Source organism: Protopterus annectens, chromosome 1.part0 (assembly GCF_019279795.1).
Source record: "Protopterus annectens isolate FY-2018-M chromosome 1.part0, PAN1.0, whole genome shotgun sequence".
NCBI lineage: Eukaryota > Metazoa > Chordata > Ceratodontiformes > Protopteridae > Protopterus > Protopterus annectens.
The window spans coordinates 758,025,599-758,047,507 of NC_056725.1; the positions used below are offsets into that span (position 1 = coordinate 758,025,599).

Here is a 21,909-nt window from a genome sequence, read left to right on the forward strand (position 1 = left end):
CTGTGACCCAGCTTGCGCTAGCCCAAAAACTCTTGAGCTAAGGTTTTACCCACAATGCCATTCTCCCTGTTACCTCAGACGTCGTTTGTCGCCTAGCTGTAAAGCTGCGTTTCAGCCGAGCTCTCAGCGAAGTGGAAACTTTATGGTATTTTATGAGAAAATTGTTTGGTTCTCTTGTCATTAATGATACATGTTCATTGCTCCTCTTTGATAGCTTGATTTACCCACTTTTTCTATTTCCTCTACCAGTTTGGTAATCTTTTAAGTAACATTGGTGGTACGGCCCTCTCTTTGCCCTTGTGGTATTCTTTGAATACCATAGCTGGTATTTCCTCCTTTTCTATCTAGTTGTGTGTTTTTTGCTCTTGGGATAGATACTGTCGGTATGTGATAGTGTTCAATCTCGCCGTTTGTTCTTACACATGGGTTCGGAGCTCCTCGGGCTCGTCGTGCTTCTTACAGCTCTGCATTTGTTGTTATATTTTACTAGGATTCTAGTCTAATTGATATTTTCATCGGTTAAATATTTGTCGGGCCTACACTCCTAATTTTAATTGACAATTTCATCGATTTTGACTAACTTTATCGGACTTGACTATTTTTACTGGATTTGTCTTTCTTACCTATAATGTCTGAGAAGGTGGTCATGACAGATAGGCGAGGAAAACAATGGACAGAGGTCTATTGAAACCTGCTTTCCAAGAGGCTCTGGATGCTTCTGACCAGGCATCGAGTCCTCTAAGGAGTCAAGACGTCGAAGCCCAAGTCATCGCTCCGAGCTCTTCTTCAAGGTTAGATCACCGGTTCCACAGACTTCGGGCCCGTGTTCGAACCGTGATGGCCGTCTTCCGGTCGCCGACGTTCTTCCTCCAAACGAGCATTCGCCCTCTCAAACTTATTTTTCCACCCAGTTGGTGTTCTCCATCCATTATTCAGTCTTTGGAGCCGGAAGAGGCTGATCTACTGATTGTTGGTTCCGGGCCGAGTCGAACGGCGTGTCGGTTCCTCCGACTCGGCTCGGCGCGGGCTCGGGATCGATCCGGCCGTCCCTGGGGGTCGGCCTTGGTGCCTGTGTCGGGGACTCTTCGATCGCGGGACCGGAGGCGTTCGACCTGATTTGTCTTCATCGATGCTCCCCACGAGGAAGTCCCAGGAAGAGATTGTGTCTTGACATCTGATACTGACTTAGATGAGTCAGATCTGAGGATGAGTCAGTTCTGCTGAAGGCATTTGGTGCAAAGGAGTTCCAGTAGGCGCTATGGGGTGGCAGCAGCCCGATGGATAGATATGGGAAGCGATTTTTAGTTTCAGCTTTTTTCCATGCGGTCCCTGAACTATTTGACCCATTTTACAGAAAGTGACAGCGCAACTTAATACCTAACATCATGAGGCTGATTTCCTACGAGGCAAAGGTTCGGAGTAGGGCAGGCAGCTTCAGCGCCTGGATGCGCTATGCTCTTTTCGGAAGCCTTCAAGTCTTCCTTTACAAGCAACCCATTTGGTCTTTCTCAGGCACACAGGGTGATGCCCCCTCTGAGGCAGAGGAGGGGCAGTGGTGGAAGACGCCGCCCTGGCGGCAGAGATCCAACATCAAGGTGACGTCCTGCTCTGGAGGCAGTCGGGGTCGCTACTTTATACCCTCAGGCCTGGCAAAATATAACCACAGACGTTACCAGAGGTTACAACATACCCTTCCTATCCAGATGTACCGCCCCATCTGAGCCAGCAGCTTCAGAAATTTCAAAGCTGCTAGATCTAGAGGATGCATACTACCACATCAAAATGGCCAGGGCATCCAGAGATCATTTGCGCCCGGGCTGGGAGCCAGTCACTTTCAACCCCAGGGTCTTCACCAAATGCATGGCAGTGCAGGTGTTTCCGTGTCTGGGACGACTGCTCTCTTCGGCCACCACCGCAGGCCAGAGACTTTGTTCTTCAACTGTGTGTTCACCTAAGCCATCACAAAATATCTTGTTCATAGGAGCAGAGTTAAACACGTTGATTCTGAGGCTTCCCCAGAAAGGATATTATCACTGCAGACTCACATAAATCTCCTGCAAAACTAGTACTGAAGGTGTTGGGCCTCATGTCAGCCTAGAGTCCTACAATGGCTACTGTTTGCTCAATGGTCGTTCAACAACTACCTCTAACACACGAGATTCTTATAACAAAGACTTGCAAAACAGATCTAAACTGGTGGCTTCAAGCGTGCAACCTTTCCAAGGGAGGCCGCTGTGCTACCCCACGCCCACAAGTCGGTGACCACGGACGCTTCCATCAATGTTCTAGAGTTGACTTCCTCTAGGGACTATTGCAGTTCAGGGACAACATGTCTGTAGTCTGGTACATAAACAAACAAGGGGAACCAAGTCCTATCAACTATGCAGAGAGAATTCTGTTGCCGCATCGGTGGTCTCTAAAACAGTCAGTAGCGAAAGGATATTTCGCACGGGGGGGGGCCCTTCCTATGAATGCCAAATGCAGGAGCTACTTTGGAAGTCCCCAAATGGTTTACGATTGGCCCCGACTCCCCTGCATTTCCTCCATTTCCTCTGATATCAAAGTTTCTCCAGTAATCCTCATTGCTCCATTCTGGCCTCGTCAAATTTGGTTTCCCTTCCTGAAGATACACTGGGGACCCTGGATTCTGGACCCAGAGCCAGATCTATTGACTCACTGGGTTCCCCATCCAGCTCCTGTCACTCCATCTGGCAGCTTGGCTGCTCCAATTCCCACCTTTGCCAGGTCTGATGTTTTGTCACCAGCCGTCCACGATATATTGGTGGTTTTCGCATAAAGCTTCCACTACTAAAACATATACTAGCAAATGGAAGGGATTTGTATTCTGGGCCAATACACACCATGTGGATCCCTTTATAGCTCCTTTGAATAAGATATTAGAGTTCTTAACGGACTTATTTCATCAGGGTGCTTCTCCTGCTACTCTAAGAGTTCAATTGGCTGCCATTTCAATTTCCATGTGGAAGAATGTGGAGCTCCTGTTATGGCTCATAGACTTTGTAAAGCCTTTTAAAAGGAATTTTTCATATTAGACCACGGTCAGATCTCCGGGTCACCTTGGAGTCTGAATTTATTGTTATCTAAATTAATGTTGTCCCTTTTGAACCCGCCTCTTCTTGCCCATTAAAATTTTTGTCCTGGAAAATTCTCTTTCTGGTAGCCATTACTTATCTGAACTTCAGGCTCTCTCCATCAAGCACCCTTATTTGATTTTTCACTCTGACAGAGTTTCTCTTGAACCAATTCATCCTTCCTTCCAAAAGTGTGTTCTATTAACAATATTAATCAGTCCATTGAATTAAAACCACTCCAACAAAATGGAGTATATGTTACACAAATTGGATGTTCATAGACAACTGAGATTTTATTTGGATAGAACAAAAGATCATAGAAAAACAGATCAACTCTTTGTGGCTTTTGCTGATAGCAGGAAAGGACTTGCAGTTACCAAAAGAACTCTTTCTAAATGGTTAACGGATTGTATAATCTATGTCTACGATTCTTCAAATCAACCCCTTCTACACAAACCCAAAGGACATTCCACTAGGTCAGTGTCTTTTGGCTCATGCAGCTCGCCTGCCTCTGGGCGCCACCGGCTGCTACTTGGTCTAAGCCACATACATTTATTTCTCATTATAAAGTAGACAAGGTTTCTAGGGACAGGGCAACCTTTGGTTCCACTGTGCTCACGTGAGTTCCTCAGGATCAAGGAGCTAGGGCGCCTACATGTGTAAGAACAAACGGCGAGATTGAACACTATCACATATAGAAGTTATGTCTGTTCATCTCGCTTTGTTCTCTACACAGTCCCCACCCTTAGGAAGAACGTTCTTTGATGCCTGGCCAGGAGCATTCTGCTACTGTTACATACTGTGTTATATATATGTATATGTGTCTGTTTAGATATATATATATGTTTTTCTGTAATTTTTCCTATACATATGTGTATAAGCATGAATGTGCTATTCTGTAGATTGGTTTGCTTGCAAACTAGATCTGAGGTAAAGGCAGAGGGGGATTGTGGGTATTAGATTGTCTCGAGCTTCTTCTCGATGCAGAGCTTGCAGAGGATAGAACAAAGGCGAGATGAACACTCCACATGGAACGTTATGGTAAGGACATAACTTCTATTTATTGTTAGTCTTAGATTAGACAAATATGATTTAAGATTGTATTTGAAGACTTTGTTTGCTGTTAACCTGTCATGATGTCTGACGAGAAGGGTACTTCAGGTTTCAAGCACTGTATTTTGTGGAATGGTAAACTTCCTAACAGTGACTCTCACACGGATTGTGTTTATTGCTTGGGGGTGCCCCATCTTTCAGTGCAGCCTCTCTGTGTATTTTGCCTGAGTTTTAGCCAGCGCACTTTGAATGAGCGCAAGAATAAATTGATTTTGAAGGACTTACTTAAATCACCTTTTTCAGAGGCCCTTTCTGCGATGGAGGTCTCAACCCCTCCTAGGAAAGACAAAGATAAAAAAAGGTCCCATTTGGTTCCCTTTTCACTCTTGGGTGACCAGGGCACATCTGTCAAACCAAAAGTACAAAAAATTTCTTCAGCGCATAAGTCTGCCTCGTCAGCTCCAACCTTTTCTACTCCAGGCACTTCAACTGTTACCTTATCTGCGCCTACTACGTCTTTGGCACTAGGTGCCACCTCGGCACAATGCACACCTTCGGTGCCTTTCTTTACAATGATAACCCAACCACCTGTATCTGCTCTGAGTGCCCCTTCGGCACCGAGCTCTATTATGACTCCAACTACAATAGACTTACACTGCTTCCGGTCTCCAGACTTGAGACTTCGGCCCAGTAGACCCTGCACCATGGACCCAAAACTCTCCATCCATAGACCCGTTCCTAGGCCAAGTGTATAGCCCATTCCTAGATCAACCAGACTCCCTGTCGGGAATATCCACTAGCTCCACCAGGAGCCTTTCAGAACTCAATATGGTACATCTCGTGGACCAGCTGCTGGCAGCCAGGGGGATACTCATGCCATCCGGGACCCATCCCTCTACAGGATGTGGGTTGATCTCTCCATGGACTCCATCCTATTCTCCTCCTTTGACCTCCTTGGTTCCAAAGCCTTCTGCTCCGATGTCTCTCTTGGAACACCCCATCTTGGCACCGATGTTGGACCTCTCTTTGGCTCTGAGGCTGCCTCTTTGGTCCTCGGTTCCTTCTGAACCAGTCCTTCTTCAAACCTGTGATTGGACTGCGGGCTCCTCGGTTGGTGGCACAGCTCCAAGTGTTTCTTGAGTTCCATCCTCTGTACCGGGAGTGTTGTCTGCTCCAATCCTGCTTGAGGCTCCATCCTTGGGAGTGGGTTTGGCAGAGCGGGGTGTGACTCTGGTTCCGAGGTTGTCTTACTCTGTTCCGGGCTCCCATCCGTCTTCGGGCAGACCTGCTTTCCATGCAACGGAGAGGACTTTTGCTTCTGGAAGCATTCTGCCGATGTCGAAACTCCAGTTTTCTCTCCCTGAGCTACAGTTTCCACAGGCCACCTTCCCAGGACTCCAGGCAGGGAAGCTGCAGGAATCCACTGTGCAGGGTGCCCACTCTTCTGTGTCCTCCTCAGAAGCCCCCACTGAGGAGCCACCGGGGAAGAGAGCGTGCAAGAGGAAGCACATAGACTCACCTGAGGAGTCTCTTACAGAGGACATGGATTTCGATGATGGTGAAGAGTCCCCACGGTCACATCCTGATGATGTCTCCTTCTGAGACATCCTAGAAATGCTGAAACAGAGGGGTGACTGAAGTCCACTAATCCTTCTTCTGAGGAGTCTGTGTTCCTGCAGGCTTTTCACACCCGGCCATCTACCTCTTGGGTGACCTCGCCTGCAGACGAACTAGGTCAGCTCATAGTGCAGCATGCCTGGAAGAGCCCTGACTTGGTTGAGGCGATCCCTTGGAGACCCGACAAAATTTTCCCCCCACCTGAGGAACAGCCTCATTGGTCCAGAGGTTTACCAATTGATGCTATGGTGGTGGCAGCGGCCACTAAAAAAGACCTAGCTGAATAAAGTATTACTGTCCACCCACCCAGCAGATAGTCCCGGGCAGTGGACAGATTGGGGAAGTGAGTTTTTGCATCAGCGACCTTTACCAAACTGTCCCTGAAGTACTTGGCACATTTTACGAGGCTCCAAAGAGACTTGATTTCTGAACTCTCTAGAATGCTTGCAGGGCAGGCGTCTGACAAAGGTGAGGGACAAAGTTGCCTCACAGCTTGCGACCCTGGAATCGATCTCCAATTCGTCCATGAGGTTGCTTTCACACACAACTGAAGGAGTGGCTAGAGCTGCGGGTTCAGGCATAGTTATGAGGCGTCACAACTGGATGTGCATTTGTGACCTCGCGGACCCCTTCAAGGCTTCTTTTTTGAATGCTGACATTGAAGCATCCCCCCTGTTTGGCTCCAAAGTTAAGGACACTCTGGGCAGGGCGGTAAGACCCTGTCTGCTGTAGACCTATGTTTTTCCAACTCTCAGTCCTTCTCCAGGAATCAGAGGAGTGGGAAGATCTGGCACAAAAAATCTTGGGGTCCTTTCTGTGCTGCATGTGGTGGTGATAACCTCAGGGACAGAGGGGGGGTAACAATTCTGGAAGACACTGGTCAGGTTGGGTCCACGCAACCAAGGCTCCAGAGACTCCTCCTCTGGACAGCCTTACCAGCGCTCCTGAAGAGCAGCCCAGTTGCTTGCCTCTGGAATAAGTTGGGGGCGTTTCTCTCTGCACCAAGCTGCTTGGCACTCTATTACCACCGATCGTTGGGTGCGAAACGTCATTACCAAAGGTTACACTATTCCCCTCATATCTTATCCAAAACTTCCAGCAAGACTTCCCAACATTCCACCCAATCAGAGGGAAAAAGCAGCCTCAGAAGTAAGAAAGCTGTATCAAAAAAGAGCCATCCAACTAGTCCCACCAGACCAATGCGGATCCAGATTTTACTCGAGATTCTTTTGGTGCCAAAGAAGACGGGACTGGAGACCAATCCTGGATCTTAGCAGTTTGAACAAACATGTTGCCCAAACCAAATTCCGGACAGTCACTGTTAAGTCTATCCTCCCTTTCCTAAGGGAGGGCAATTGGATGTGCTCGATATAGCTCCGGGATGCATATTATCACATCAAAATGGACAAAAGGTCCAGAAGTCTGCTTAATTTCCGGCTAAGAGACGATCTTTACCAGTTTTGAGCCCTGCCGTTCGGTCTCCCTGCAGCCCCCAGTGTGTTCACAAAGTGCATGGCAGTGGTCGCAGCTCACTTGGGACTGCAAGGATTCTGGGTGTTTCCTTATTTGGACGATTGGCTCCTTACCTCCCCCACCAAGCATCTTCTGGTAACATCTCTGGAATCCACACTTTCTCTGGCACAAATTTTCAGGATAACTGTGCACTGAGAGAAATCTAACCTTGCTCTGGCCCAGCAGATAGAATTCACAAGAAATCCGCTAGACTGCTGAGTTCCTCTGTACAAAAAGATTTTATTCAGATAAAACGCTTGTTTAAAAACGCTTTTCATCCGACAGAATCGTTGGACTTCTTCAGACAAAAGAAAAACATTTGATACCATTCAAATCACATTTAAATAACCTCTGTCATGTCACCTGATTAACAAATGAAACAAATGCTTAAAATTATTTAAACTGTTACTATAAAACTTAATGTTTTAAAACCAGACATATTGTATTAGCAGAAACCAGTTAAATTCAAATCATGCAAGCATAATAATTCCTTTTAAGTAAAACAATAAAAAAATTAATAATAAAAAAATATTAAATTTTTTTTTATTGTTTTCATATTGTTTTTCTGGCTTATCATTCACAGTTAATTTGCATATGTTATTTTTTATCATATTCATTTTTATCAGAATTAATTATTATGCTTGCATGATTTGAATTTAACTGTTTTTTTCTTTTGTCTGAAGAAGTCCAACGATTGTCAGACGAAAAGTGTTTTTAAACGAGCGTTTTATCTGAATAAAATCTTTTTGTCCAGAGGAACTCGGCGGTCTAGTGGATTTCTTGTGAATTAGTTGGTGACTGAGTATCGTGGTTTGTCCAGCAGATAGAATTCATTGGAGCAGTCTTCAAAACTCGATCCTGTCCGGTGTCACTCCCAGCTCACAGGCTCCAGAGGTTGAGGCTTCAACTCCAGGTGATAACTCTGTCAAAACAAAGTCTTTACGAGAGAAGTTCCCCAGTTCCTAGGATCAGTGTCAGCCTCCATACCAATAGTGCCTCTTGCGAAACTGCATGTGCAAATCCTCCAGTGGCTTCTTCTCTCCCAGTGGTTCCCGAATCATCATCCCCTATGTTTTCAGATCCGGATAACCAACTCTTGCAGACAGGACCTTCTTTGGTGGATGAGGCCAGACAGAGATCTTTGGAGCCGCCCATTCCAGCCCCCTCAGCCCAAGGCCATTGTGACCACGGATGCTTCCCTGATAGGGTGGGGGCCCATTTCCAGGGAAAGACAGTCCATGGCACATGGTCCATGCTGGAGGCCGACCTGCATATCAGCTTTATGGAAAGGAGAGCGGTGCTGTTAGCGTTGCAAGCATTCCACCCGGTTGTCCCCTGTGGAGCAATTGCAATTCAGTCAGACAATATGTTAATAATCTGGTATATCAGTAAGCAAGGAGAAACCAAATCCTACCCACTGTGTCAAGAGGCTATGAGAATTTGGCAATGGTCAATACATTCCAACCACTTTCTGATAGCAACTCATATCCCGGGGAGCTCCAAAGTGATTGCAGACAAACTGAGCAGATGTATTCTCTTGCCCCATGCTTGGTCTGTCAATCCCGCAGTAGTAGCAGACATTTTCAGCTGGTTGGGCCAGCCTTGCTGCAACCTCTTCACCTCCCCCTCAAACAACAAATGCAGCAGCTATTTTGCACTGTTCCCCCCAAAGGAGGAGCCCCCGAGAGATGCCCTGATTCACAATTGGCCCACGGGACTTTTCTATGCCTATCCCTCAATCCCTCTGATTCCACTGTTTATAAAGAAAGCCATTTGGTTGAAATGCAAGGTATAGCCCTATTTTGGCCTCCAAGTGTGGTTCCCCTTCCTTCGGCCTCACCTGTTGTACCCACTGTGGATTCGGGACCCTGGTCCAGATCTGATCTCTCACCCCCAAGGGTCGACTCACCCAAATCTGTCTAGTCTCAAGCTGACGGCTTGGTTTCTCTACTTACACTAGTTGCCAGGCATTATGATCTTTCCTCTTCTGTGAGTGATATAATTCTGGCTTCTCATAAATCATCCACCAGAAGACTATACCAGGACAAATGGAAAAGGTTCTGTATGTGGTCAAAGGAAAGGATGCCAGACCTTTATTCTGCTCCAGTCACAGTGGTCTTACAATATTTGTCTTAAGTTCTTTGAAGATGGGGCTGCAGCCTCTACCATACGAGTACATCTGGGGGGAATTTCCAACTATACTGGAGTGGATGGTATTCCACTCATATCACTACATTTATGTAAAACTCTTCTCAAAGGAGTATGTCACATTAGGTCTCAAATCAGACAGCCTATAGAGCCATGGAGCTTCACACTAGTTCTCCATTCTTTGACCCAACCCCCCTTCGAATCCGCAGCGAATTGTGACATCAAGTTCTTGTCATGGAAATCTGTCTTCTTGGTGGCCCCCATGTCAGCCAGACAAGTGTCAGAATTGCCAGCATTATGCACCAAAAGACCCTACCTGATTTTTCATAAGGACAGAGTATCACTCCGGACGAACCCATCCTTTCTCCCCAAAGTTGTTTGAGTTTTCCATCAGTCAGTTTATTGATCTTCCATTTTTTTCCCTAATTTTTCTAATAAAGGAGAATACTGCCTACATTCCTTGGATGTACAGAGGCAATTGCGATTCTATTTGGACAGGACTAAGATGATACATAAGACTTACCAACTGTTCATTTTCTTCTTTGGACCTAGAATGGGAAACTCCATTTCCAAGGTCACTTTATCGAAATGGCTAACAGACTGCATAAGTTTCATTTATTCATTTGCAGAAGAACCTATGCCACAGCGTATTAAAGCTCATTCCACCAGATCTGTGGCAACTTCTGTAGCCTTCCATTCCAGGGCTTCTATGGATGACATTTGCGCAGCAGCCACTTGGGCTAAACCTCACACTTTTATCAGTCATTACAAATTGGACGTGATCTCCAGAGGGAGAGCTGCCTTCGGCTCAGTGGTTCTCAGGAATGCCCTTCCATAAGGGCCACTCAAGGATAAGGTAGCTGGGGACTCTGTCCCATTGGTGATGAATAGAAAGAAGATTAACAACATCAGATAAAGAAGTTATGTCTTACCATAATGTTCCATCTGTGTTGTTCATCTTCTTTCAGTCATCACTTACCACCCTCCTTCCCCTGCCAAAGGCGCCTGGCGGATTCTTTGGGTCCTAGTGGTGTCTGAGGGTACTTGTGCAGAAATGGCCTCCGCTTTACTTTCATAACGTGGGCAAACTCGATCTGAGGTAACAGGGATAAGGGCATTATGGGTAAATGTTTAGCTTGAGAGTTTTTTGGCTGATGCGAGCTTGGTAATAGGCCAACTCTGTTCCGAGGGTTCAGAACCAAACCCATCCATGATGAATGAAGGAAGATGAACAACACAGATGGAACGTTATGGTAAGACATAAATTCTTTTTTGCAGGTTTTCTTGTTCTGTCATGTTTCACAAATACAATTAATGCTTTATAATCCCACATGTATTTGTCAATTTCTGAGTTGTTGGTTTTATTCCTGTTTATCTCCATCTCCCAAATCCAGTCTCTGCTTCACATACTCTGTTTTTCTAGTCTTTTTTTTCTGTCTCAAACATTTTCCATTGAAACACTGGTAAAGTTTTCACGAGCACAGTCTCTTTGCGGTCTTTATTACTAGAAGAAAAAAAGGCAGAAGCTATTTCTGTTTCACAGCTCACTTTTTGTTTGACAAACTTGTATTTCCTGCTAAGCATGTTCTGCATCAGAAAATGATTTTGTCCCTCCAGGAAAGAATATTCTGAAGATAGTTGGATACAACAGTTTGAATCTCGTGGCCTGCTTCTTGACATTCCCTAATTAGTGGTGTGATGTTATGAGGTAGTGCCATCTGTGCCAGGGAAAGTAGGGCAGTATGTGTACATATGCCAGCATAGCTTGCTGGAGTTTTGTAAAGAATTTTGTTGACTATTACACTGATTTGTGCAGATGTTTGAGCTAAAATATATTTGTGAAGCTACTTATATTTAAAATTCATCAACAGTAGGTCCTGCTGGACAGAAAAATGTATGCATGTATATTAGGTTGTATTGTTGCAACTGATCAAATGTGTATGTTTATCAGAAAACCCTGGAAGGGTGGAAAGTTTGAAATTGTGTTATAGCTTTCAGATGCTGCCACAGATCTTAGTAAAGCTGTGTGTATTGTACCAGAGTCAGGTGACCAGAGGTGGTGATATCCTCTAACCAGCATCTGGTTTCTTTGGAACCCTCGCAGCAGCCCTTTGGAACCTGACAGGAAAGATTTCTGACAGGATAAACATCTCACACATCCACAAAGACAGAGAGACATATCTGGCTTTTGCTGTGGTAATATGCTCAGCACACATCAACTTGCCTTGATTTAGCAAGTAGTCCAGGAACAGTAATTCTTTAGTTAGTCAAGAACATTTAGTGAGAATAGTTTAGTATTGTTTTCTGCATCTGTGAGAAACTATTCAACTGTATTATTTTTGTATCTCTGTGGTTGAAACTCTGTTGCATATTGTATTCAGTATTCTCATGTTTTCTAATTTATCATTAAATATTTTAATACCTTTCATTGTGTCTGGTCCTTTAGAGAATACTTTTAACATCTTAAGAGTACTTATGCTTTTTTTAATGACATTGTGGCCGCTTCTGAAAACCTTGCCGCTTTGGTCACACACTACCATTTGCATTATTATTAATTTTACACAGTATAATTGGGTGGGTAGCTGACTGGCGGCAGTGTGATTACCTCAGAATCTAGGCCGAAATGGACATGGCTAGTAAATCTGTGCAGCTTGTCCCAGGGGTGTGTGTGTGTTGGCTACTTGAAACAGGGACACACAGATCCAAAGTGGTCAGTGTGGAGTTTTGTGTGGGTCTGTAGAGAGGTGGTCTCTCCAGCTGCAGGTCTGGAGTGTGCTCCCTCTGTGCTCTTAAAAGAAAATATGCTTGGTGCAGGGAGCTGCATCTGAAAATACTTTGTGAATCCATCTTTGCTCTTAGTGATTGTCCCTCACCAGAGTCGGTGGTGAGGATGGAGTCTCCTTGATTGCTTGCCCAGAGTAGGGACCTGTCACAAGTGGTATACATTTACTCCTCTTCTGCCTGGTGAACAGTGAGTAAGCGTTTACCACAAAAACTCTGCCATCTCTCACTTTTAGTTTTTTGTCCTTCTGCCAAGGTTTTGCCAGAATCAACTCCTTCTGCTGGTAGGATCACATCTTTACTATTAAAGGTGTAGATTGTTTTCCAATAGACAGGTTTGGAGCATACACACAATGTGCCCTTCCAGTTAATAATTCCTGTTGTGGAATACCAGTCCAGCTGGTTATTTGTGCTGTCATAAAATTAATAGTCTGTTCCTTCCAGCTTCTCTGGTATAGGAGAATATCTCAAGTTTTCCCTGCGTGCTCTGTCCGCTAATTGTATTAGTTTTTGAAGCATCTGTTCTTGAGCAGTCTCATATTCAGCCAGCCTTTTCTTCATTTCACCCTCTGATTTTTGCAATTTTATCACCTCATCTGAACATCTTTTAAAGCTTCTTTCATTTTTTCAGCCTTTTATTATTTGAGTTGATAGACTCCATCAGTGTTTTGTTTATTTTAATCAGCTCTGAGTACATTTAACTTTTTTTTCTCTAGTTACTGGAAGTCGTGTTGTACCAAAACTTAAGCTTGAGCTTGTACTGTTTTTCGCTGAACAGCCTCAGAAGTCTTCCCAGTCAGTGTTTTTCCTCACCTTTGTGGTTGATTTTCTTTCAGGTTCCCTGAATTTCGTTTTAGCTGACATCCAGGCAGTGCACTTACTAGACAATTATTGAAATTTACCCAGATAAATGTGTTAACTGGTTCTGTTTTCTGAATTTCTGTTTTCACACTGGGAGAGCTGAAATTAGGCTGTTACTCAGTGCACAGCCATCGTGGAATTTGAAGTGAATGGTAATTGTTAAGAAATAAAAGTTATTTGTATAAAGCACGAAAAGAAAAACATTTGTAATGGGTTGTTTTTTTTTTTTTGTAACTATGTGTAGCCATGTCACTGTGCAGCATCTACATTTGTGAAACGTGGTACTAAACAAGGCTAGCTAGTTAAGTTCTAGGAAATGTTCTTCCTCATTTTCTAAACTTTAATGCACAAGTTAAGGTTATTGAACCTGTACTTCTGGTGTTAAGGTGAAGGTCCATTACCTTTAGTGTTTTACTGCAGTTGCTAAGCAAATATTTTTGTTTACCTATTTTTTGAAATAGTTAACTGCTAGGATAGTTAGGATGTGAGGTAGTCATTTAGAGAGGTCCATGTCCACCTGAAATTGTCTTTTTGATCAAGCTTCTGGTTTTATATTCTTCTTTTATATTTAGACATGGCTGGCAGCAGACTCTCCTAATCTCCGGATAATATCTGTAGAGTATGACACACACCTTAGCGACTGGAGGACCAAGTGCCCTTTGGAGAACCAAAGGTAAAATGACCCACACTAAGCAGTCCTTTCAAATATATGAGAAGTATTACAGCAGTTGCATAACAGCTGCATTAGACTGTATTATTTGTACTGTGCTGTGCTGAGTCTTTTAGTTTTCAGCAGGAATTTTTGCTGGAATTGCAGCTGGTCTCTTAGCATTGCTCAGGGTATCCTACTTCAGATTCTCGTGTCGTCATCCTGTTCTGATTATTATGTTGTCTGGAATACACACTTTCTTTGTTTCCTCGAGGGGTGATTAGAACTGAAAAAAAAAGTTTTTCAATCAGTGTGTGTCCAGCTTTCTAGTCTATGCTTTTTGTGTACTTTAACCGTCTGTGTCCTTGGTTCTTGATGTTGGTAGTCTCCTGAATGTTATCTTTACCTGTTTGGGAATTTAAAATAGGTTAGAAGGACCTCTGTCAAATCTTCAAGTAGTACAGCTGGTTAAACAAGGAAATCTCAGAGTCATCATCGTAGTCCGTAGTGGTGTTTATTTCAGGCAGATGAGCGCTGCTCCAAACTCACTGAATAACAGCTGTTAGATGGTATTTAAGGGCTTGGATTTGGGCATTCTCATCACCTGTCTCTGCCTGTAGGTGTGCCAGATACAGCCCATCTTGCTGAGGTCATGGGGGGGTTTGGTTTAGGTGGGGTCGGTCCTGATCCTAAAAGTTCATGTTACTTGATAGTAATACATGTAGTGTTAACCACAGCTGTAATGCTGTCTCTCTTAGTTCTCTTATCAAAGATTATTTTGCTTCTGCATTCCTTCAAGCAATGAAAATCAGCAGTCATTTTCACAACTTAACGGCTGAGCAGCAACAAGCTATTAAATCCTTAGCCGCTAATATAGTTATAAAAGCAAGATATATGGGTGATGGCATTATTTTAGATACCAATGATTACAGTACTAAAATGTATGATAGGCTAATTAGCAATGAGTATTTTGCCATCGATAGGAAGTAGGTCAATAATTTTGTAAAATAGTGAATAGTATGATTTATGACATGCACCTACGTGGAGAAATTACTTTGGAAATGCTGGGCTATTTTCATGTGACTGCTCCCAAAATATCAGTCATATATGGAATTCCAAAAATTCATAAATTGGTCACTTCCCCACCATTAAGACAGATTGTTTCAGCAAATGGTTGGATTACAGAACCAATCTCAAACTACTTGGAGCATAAACTTAAAACATGCCCTAGGAAATTCTGCAACAATAATTAAGGATACATCCCAGTTTTTAACACAGCTGTATGACTGGTCTTTGTCTAACAACATTGCTGATTGCTACTTTGTTACATTAGATGTAAAGGCCCTATTTGCATCAATGCCAAATGATTTTGGAATAGAGTACCTTTGTGAATTTATAACATTGCATGCATTTTTTTCAGCAGCTGAGACCAACACCATTTGTGACTTAGCAGAACTGGTTTTAACTAATGTATTTTTGCTTCATAAGAATATATATATATATATATGGTGTAAAGGAGTATGTCCATGGCTAATAGCTATGCAAATTTGGTTATGAATAAATGGGAACATGAATTTATTTTTTCTAAAATGAATAATAGTTTTCTTAATAATGTTTTGTTTTAAAGGCATTTTGTGAATAATTTGTTTTTGATATGGAATGGTTTTTTATCTGCATGTTCAGACTTTCTATTGTATTTAAATTCAGCTACTGAATTTTTACGGTTTAAACATACCATACATTGTACACAAATAGACTTTTAGACATTAGATTGTTTAAGGGAACCACTGGTAAAATTGAAACTGCAATTTAAGAAAGACATCAGGAAAAATACATATCTGCACAATAGTAGTATGCATCCTCCTCGTGTTTTTAAAAATATAGTGAAACATCAGTTTACCTGTGTGACTAGATTAAATACAAGAAAAGAAAACCTGGATATACAGTTTAATAACATGGCCAATATTTTTTTTAAAAAGAGGCTATAAGGAACATAATGTAATGAATATAGTAACACAAATACAGCAAGATATCAAGCATTAAACCTGTATTTTCTGATAATCACATTACTTCATCAAGTAATAATAAAGTTAAGGACACAAAAACAGACTTTATTCAAGTTTGTTTTACCCTATGTTGTTCATATTCATCTAATACAGGATATTATTAAAACACTGGTGCATGTTACAATATATTCCTACTTTTAAAGACATAGGAGTAGATAAGCTTACCTTTGGATATAAAAATCTAGAAATCTAAAAAGCATCTTAGGTTCATAGGTTCATACTAGGCTATCTGCCCTAGGGCATTTATAAGCCTAGCCAGAATGTGTTTGGCTTTCGCCACCCATTTTAAATTAATTTTGCTATGCCCTTTTTCGAGGTTAGTATACTGTGCCTCTGTCTAACAGTGACACAGAAGTGATACCCTGGGTAAACCTACGATCTCCCATCCACTCATCAAGATTCCTCTTGAAGAGAGTCAATGAGGGACTCTGCCTAACCTGGACTGGGATTTTATTCCAGAGTGAAGGGAGCCTCTGGGTTATGAATCTGTCCCTCCAGCATGTCCTATTTATTTCAGTGCTGAGGTTCAAGTCTCTCGAGCTGTAGCTCGATGGGATTTGGATTTTCTGAGGTGCATCATGTCCATTAATTCGGTTGGACATGGCTTTATACGCCAGGCACAGATCGCCTCTGAGCAGGCGGTATGCCACTGAGTAGAGCTGGAGTTTCTTTAACCGGGCAGCATATGGCATCTTTTGAGCCATTTGATCCTCTTGGTGAGGTACTTTTGGGGTCTTTCCAGTTGCTGCAGGTGTCTGGTAAGGTACATCCCAAAAAGGGGCATTGTACTCAATTATGGGCCTGATGAGGGATGAGTAAAGAGGCACGATGACCTCCCTGATCTAGATGTGAATCCCTTCATGATTAGGTGGGCTATATAAAATGTTTTTCTAACCACTTTGGCCACGTGGTTGTCAAATGAGAGATTGCTATCAACTTGGGTCCCCAGGTCCCTAATTACTTCTGTACTTAATGGATTACCACCTATGTGGTAATTTGTGGGCACTTTGTTTTTGCCAAAGGGGATGACTATACACTTTTTGGCATTTAGCTTGAGGCCATGGCTCTGGCACCAGTTGTCTGTTTCTATGAGGCCCTTTTGGAAGATGCTTGTGTAGGCTGGAGAGTCTATTATGGCGCCCAGTTTGCAGTCATCTGCGAACTTGGTCAGCCACAGTCCTTACGTGTTGGCCTGTACCTCCGAGAAATATATACCGAACGAGAGGTCCCAGGACTGAGCCTTGTGGGACACCACTTGTAACTGGTTTGGAGTCTGACATGACTCCAGCAATTCTAACCATGTGGGTTCTGTCCTTGAGCCAGTTTGCAATCCATCTAGTGACATAGGGGTTTATATTTAAGCTGGTGAGCTTATCTATAATGCCCGAGTGGGGTATTGTATCGAAGGCTTTTGCGAGGTCCAGGTAGGCTGTGTGGACCACCTTGCCCTCGTCAATGGCCTTGGTGACTGTTTCAAAGAAATCAACCAGGTTTAAGAGGCAGGATCTGCCCTTAACAAAGCCGAACTGGGTAGGATACCGTGTCTGTAGGTCCCCAATATCTTTATTTATGAGGTCCATGATGATTCTTTCCATAGCTTTGCAGACCAAGCTAGTCAGGCTTATGGGGCGATAGTTTCCAGGATCCGTTGAGGAACCACCTTTATGGAGAGGGACCACTGTTGCTGTACACCACTCTTTGGGCACATATCCTGTAGTAAGGCTGAGATTGAACAGTAGTTTTATGTTTGGGTTTAGCTCTTCTTGGAGTTCATGTAGACGAGCCTGGGACACCGCCTGGTCCCATTGATGCTGTGTTTTTGCTTTGGATAGGGCTCTTACCTGAGCATCTGAGATGTCAGGGGTAGCACTCTACTGGGATAGATATTTGCCCTTTGGTGGGGAGGGGAGTTTGCGCTGAACCTGTCCGCTAGGATGTTGGCAATGTCTGTGGGTTCAGTGTATTTTTGTCATTTTGGACTAATTCTGAGCATATCTGGGAATTACCACCCAGGTTCCTAACATAACTAAAGAAAGCCTTGTGATTATCCTTAGTGTCCTGTGCAATTTTTCTCGAAGCTGGCCTTAGACAATTTTATGAGTGCCCGTAGTTTTTGCTAATACTGATCAGTGATGCCTTCCTTTGGGATTTTGCTCTATCATTTAGTAGCTTCCTCCTTCTGTTGTATAGTTTGTTTATGGTTGGGGTCCACCAGACAGGACGCCTGCCTTTGGAGGATTGGGTCTTGGTTTCATTTGGGATCGATGAACCATGCATTCCTGAAGGTGTTCATAGAATGCGTTTATAAAGGATTCTGCGGTCTGGGCGTATTTTCTACAGGCCCGGGGGCTTTGAAGGATTCCACCTCGGTTTTGAGGAGTGTGAAATTTGCTTTAGAGAAGTTTTTCACTGTGGTTTTCTGGGCAGGGGGTGGGGTCGGGATGTGAATATCCAGTGAGATTAGTTTATGGTCTGATCTTACCAGTGAGGGATACACTTCTGGTCTGGAGCATAGAGTCCCCATGTTGGTGATGATCGGGTCCAGTATGTTTTCCCCCTCTTGTGGGAGTGGTAACAAGTTGTTCCATAGCATTTGAGTTTATAAATTCTAGGAATCTTTGGGCTAGGGTGTTGGAGCTAGAGTAATGCTCCCAGTCTATGTTTGGGTAGTTGAAGTCGCCCAATATGATGGTGTTTGGAGAGACCTTCATATTTTCCAGTGTTCTCATGAAGGCCGAGTGGGGTGCCTGGGTATGTGAGGGTGGTCTGTAGCAGGCTTTAAACTGGAAGGCAGTTTTACCCACTGTTAGTTGCACATGGATAGTCTCTGATGCTTCGTGCTTTGCCACCAACCTGGAGGTGTGGGTATCTTTGATGAATATCGATACTCCCCATCCTTTTGTGGTTCGATCCAAGTTTTGGGGCCGAAAAGCATGGTATGAGGTATAACCTGGTAGTGCTGGGGTGCTCTCGGGAGCCCTGAACCAGGTTTCTGTTACTGCACAGATATCGATGTTCTCCATGCTAAGGAGAGTTTCGAGTGCATGCATCTTGAGGTTTAGACTTCTGGCGTTGAGTAGCATTACTCTTAGTTTCTTATCCCTTGTGATACCTATGGAGGTGGGTTTGTCTTTTGAGCCTTGCCTAAAAAAGGCAGTATGGGGGTAGCAAGAGCCTTTGCCAATATCCGAAAGCCCAGGGGTGACAGGTGCAAGCCGTCCCTAGCGAAGCATCGTGACTTGTCGAGCATATCATCCCAAGCTGACAGGCATTGGATCCCCTTTGAATGACACCGGTACTTAAGCCAGTTGTTGAAATTGATCATCTTGTCTTCATATTGTGACATCATTCTTGGTGAGGGTAAGATGCTACTCAAGGTCAGGGTCATACCGGCCTGGGCTACATGCTCAGAGAGCTCCTTTATGTCTCTTTTCATGTAGTCCAGGGAGGTACGTCTCAGGTCATTCACACCAGCATGGACAATGACTGAGTCATATTTGTACTTGCCTTGGAGTGACCTGAGTGCTTGTGTTATGTGGCAGATCCTAGCTTATGTGGCGGATCCTATCTTATGTTATAAGGAACAGGAGAAGTATATAAACACAGCATGTATATCCAAGTATGGAACCCAAAAAATGCAACAGTTGTCAATACTGCAGGAATGTCTCTACAGAAACAGCTTTTAAACATCCAGTTAGTCTAAAACCATTCCATCTTGGATGCCATGGAACATGTAATACTAAAAACATGATAGAATATACATGGCAAAATGTCTGAACTGTATGTAGTGCCTACTATATAGGTAAAAGAAATTGTTCAGAGAGAATTTGTGCGCATATATTTGACATAAGAAGGCAACTAGACACAAATGCATTATATAGGCATATTAAACAAACAGGCACATCTCAGAAATTTTGCTTTTTCATTTTACAAAATATATAGAAAAGCTTAAGAGGTGGTGACCTGAAGAACCACACAGAAATTATTGAAAATAAGTGGATAATACATTATGTTAAGTTGTCTATCTCGCCTTCATTCTTGCTGGATGGGTTCGGAGCCGACCTCGGCTCCGACTCGGCCACTCTAAAAGCTCGAGAGTTGGTTCCACCGGCTCGAGGCTCCCCTTATATCCCACAATGCTAGGCGAGAGTTACCTCCAGATCTCGTTTGCCGCTACAGCTTCGAGGTTGGTTGTTTCTACCGGTTCCTGGTGAGTACTATTTTTCTGGTAAAAATTAGTCTTTAAAACCCCTTTAAGTTAATTTTCTTACTTAGTTAGTGTAGGTTAGATAACTTTATTCCCTACCCTAAATATATTCCGTTTCTTTCCCCAAGAACCTTTGGTTCTTCCATTGGGCCTTTAGGCCTTCCCTTCCCTAGTGGAGTGTGTGTGTTTTTGTAGTTATTCTGGTTTATTGTAGTTCTTAAATACTAGTATTACTACAAATTTTATTGCGTTTTCCTGACAGGGTATAATTTGTGTGTTTGTGTGCGTGTTTGTGTACACCTGTCAGTTAAAAAAATGTCTAAAGAAGCAAAGGTCTCGATTCAAGAAGTGTGATGCGTGCTGTCAGAAAATGTCTCTGACAGACGCCACACTTCTTGTGTCTATTGTCTGGGGCCTTTGCACCTGCAGGACTCCTGTGCTGTGTGCCATGGCTTCAGCCCCAGGGTCCTGCAGGAAAGAAAAATAAATTAATTCTTAGAGGCTTACTGAAGCCAGAGGATTCCCTGTCTGTTTCAACAGGGAAGCCCTCTAAGGCATCGAGGTCTTCGGCTCCGGCTTCTGAGCCGAGACCTCAGGTTGCTCAACCTTGCCTTTATCGGCTCCGCTGGAGCCGATAAGTCTCAGTCCACAGTTTCTGTGGCTCCTGCCCGCCGGAGCCGAGGTTATTGAGTTCCGTGTCGGCTCCGACCAGACCTTCGGAGCCGACAACCAGGAAGAGGTCCAGGTCACCATCTCTTGGCTCCGCTCATTCGGCTCCAGGATCTCCCCTGCTGTCTGAACGAGCCAAAGGTCTCACTCCTGTAGTTCATCGAGGCTGTCGGATCATGACCTTCAGAGGGTAGTGAGTCGACTACTTATGTCCGAGGCACTAGCCCAGATGCTTCAGAGCCCGACTCATCAGTCGATGCCTGCCCCGGTCCATCAACATTTTCCTCCTTCGACTCTTTGATTTCGAGCCGGGTCGTCGGAACCGAGACTGGTTACGCCGGAGCCGATACAATTGTCTTCGGCCCGCTGCCGGCTCCGCTTCTTCTTTGGAAGAATCTCGGCGCCGGACTTCCTCGCCGGCTCGAGGTGAGTGGCATCGACCCTTGTCCGACCCCTCTCCCTCTCGGGCTTCGGCGCTGGTGAGTTCGGCTCCGACATCGACCTCAGAGCCATCACTGTCGGTGCCGAGGGGGGTTCTTAGCTCCTCGGAGCGGGGACCTCTGGCTCTGCCTGACAGGGGTGCATTCGAGGTCATGCGGAGTGTGTTAGAGCCTGGCTCTACTCCACAGTCGGCTCCGTCCGCCCCTCCTTCTATGCTGCCTCAGGGTAAGTCGACTCACTCCCTCATCCCGGACCGCAGAGAGCCAGCTCCTCAGGAGCCCCCTGTGGGATTTCATCCTCTTCGAGGCCTCTCCTGATTTGGCAGAAGAGCCCCCTCGGAAGAGGAAGTGTAAGAGGAAACACATTGACTCACCTGAGTCCATCACGTCAGACACAGATTTGGATGATTCTGAGGGTTCCCCCCGTTCCCCTTCTGAAGATGTCTCATTTGCAGACATTCTGGAGATCCTGAAACAGAGGGGAAATTGGCCAGCCCTCAACCCTTCGGAGGACGAATCTGTGTATCTTGAGGCGCTTGGCTCTCCCTTCCACCTCCTGGGTGTCCCGCTTCGACCCCCTCATGCAGGTGGTTGCTAAGAAGGCATGGACGGCTCCTGATTCAGTGGACCCCACTCCCAGGAGACCCTCTAAGTTCATCACAGCTCCAGCAGACAAGCAGTTTTTAACAAAAGGAGTTTCTGTGGATGCTATGGTGGTAGCTGCTGCCACAAAGAAGGAACTGGCTGATCCTTCAGTACCTGTCCATCCACCTAACAAGGAATCTAGGTCCATGGATAGGTACGGGAAGCAGAT

General features: G+C 44.4%; 1 protein-coding gene across 1 annotated transcript in view; it reads left to right on the plus strand.

Moving 5' to 3' along the window:
- Window positions 1-21,909, plus strand: part of SERAC1 (serine active site containing 1) — a gene marked incomplete in the record, with an annotated part of 923,851 nt that overhangs the window by 668,311 nt on the left and 233,631 nt on the right. The window contains 1 exon segment of the mRNA XM_044063262.1: window positions 13,637-13,737. Coding sequence (XP_043919197.1) covers window positions 13,637-13,737 — 101 coding nt within the window.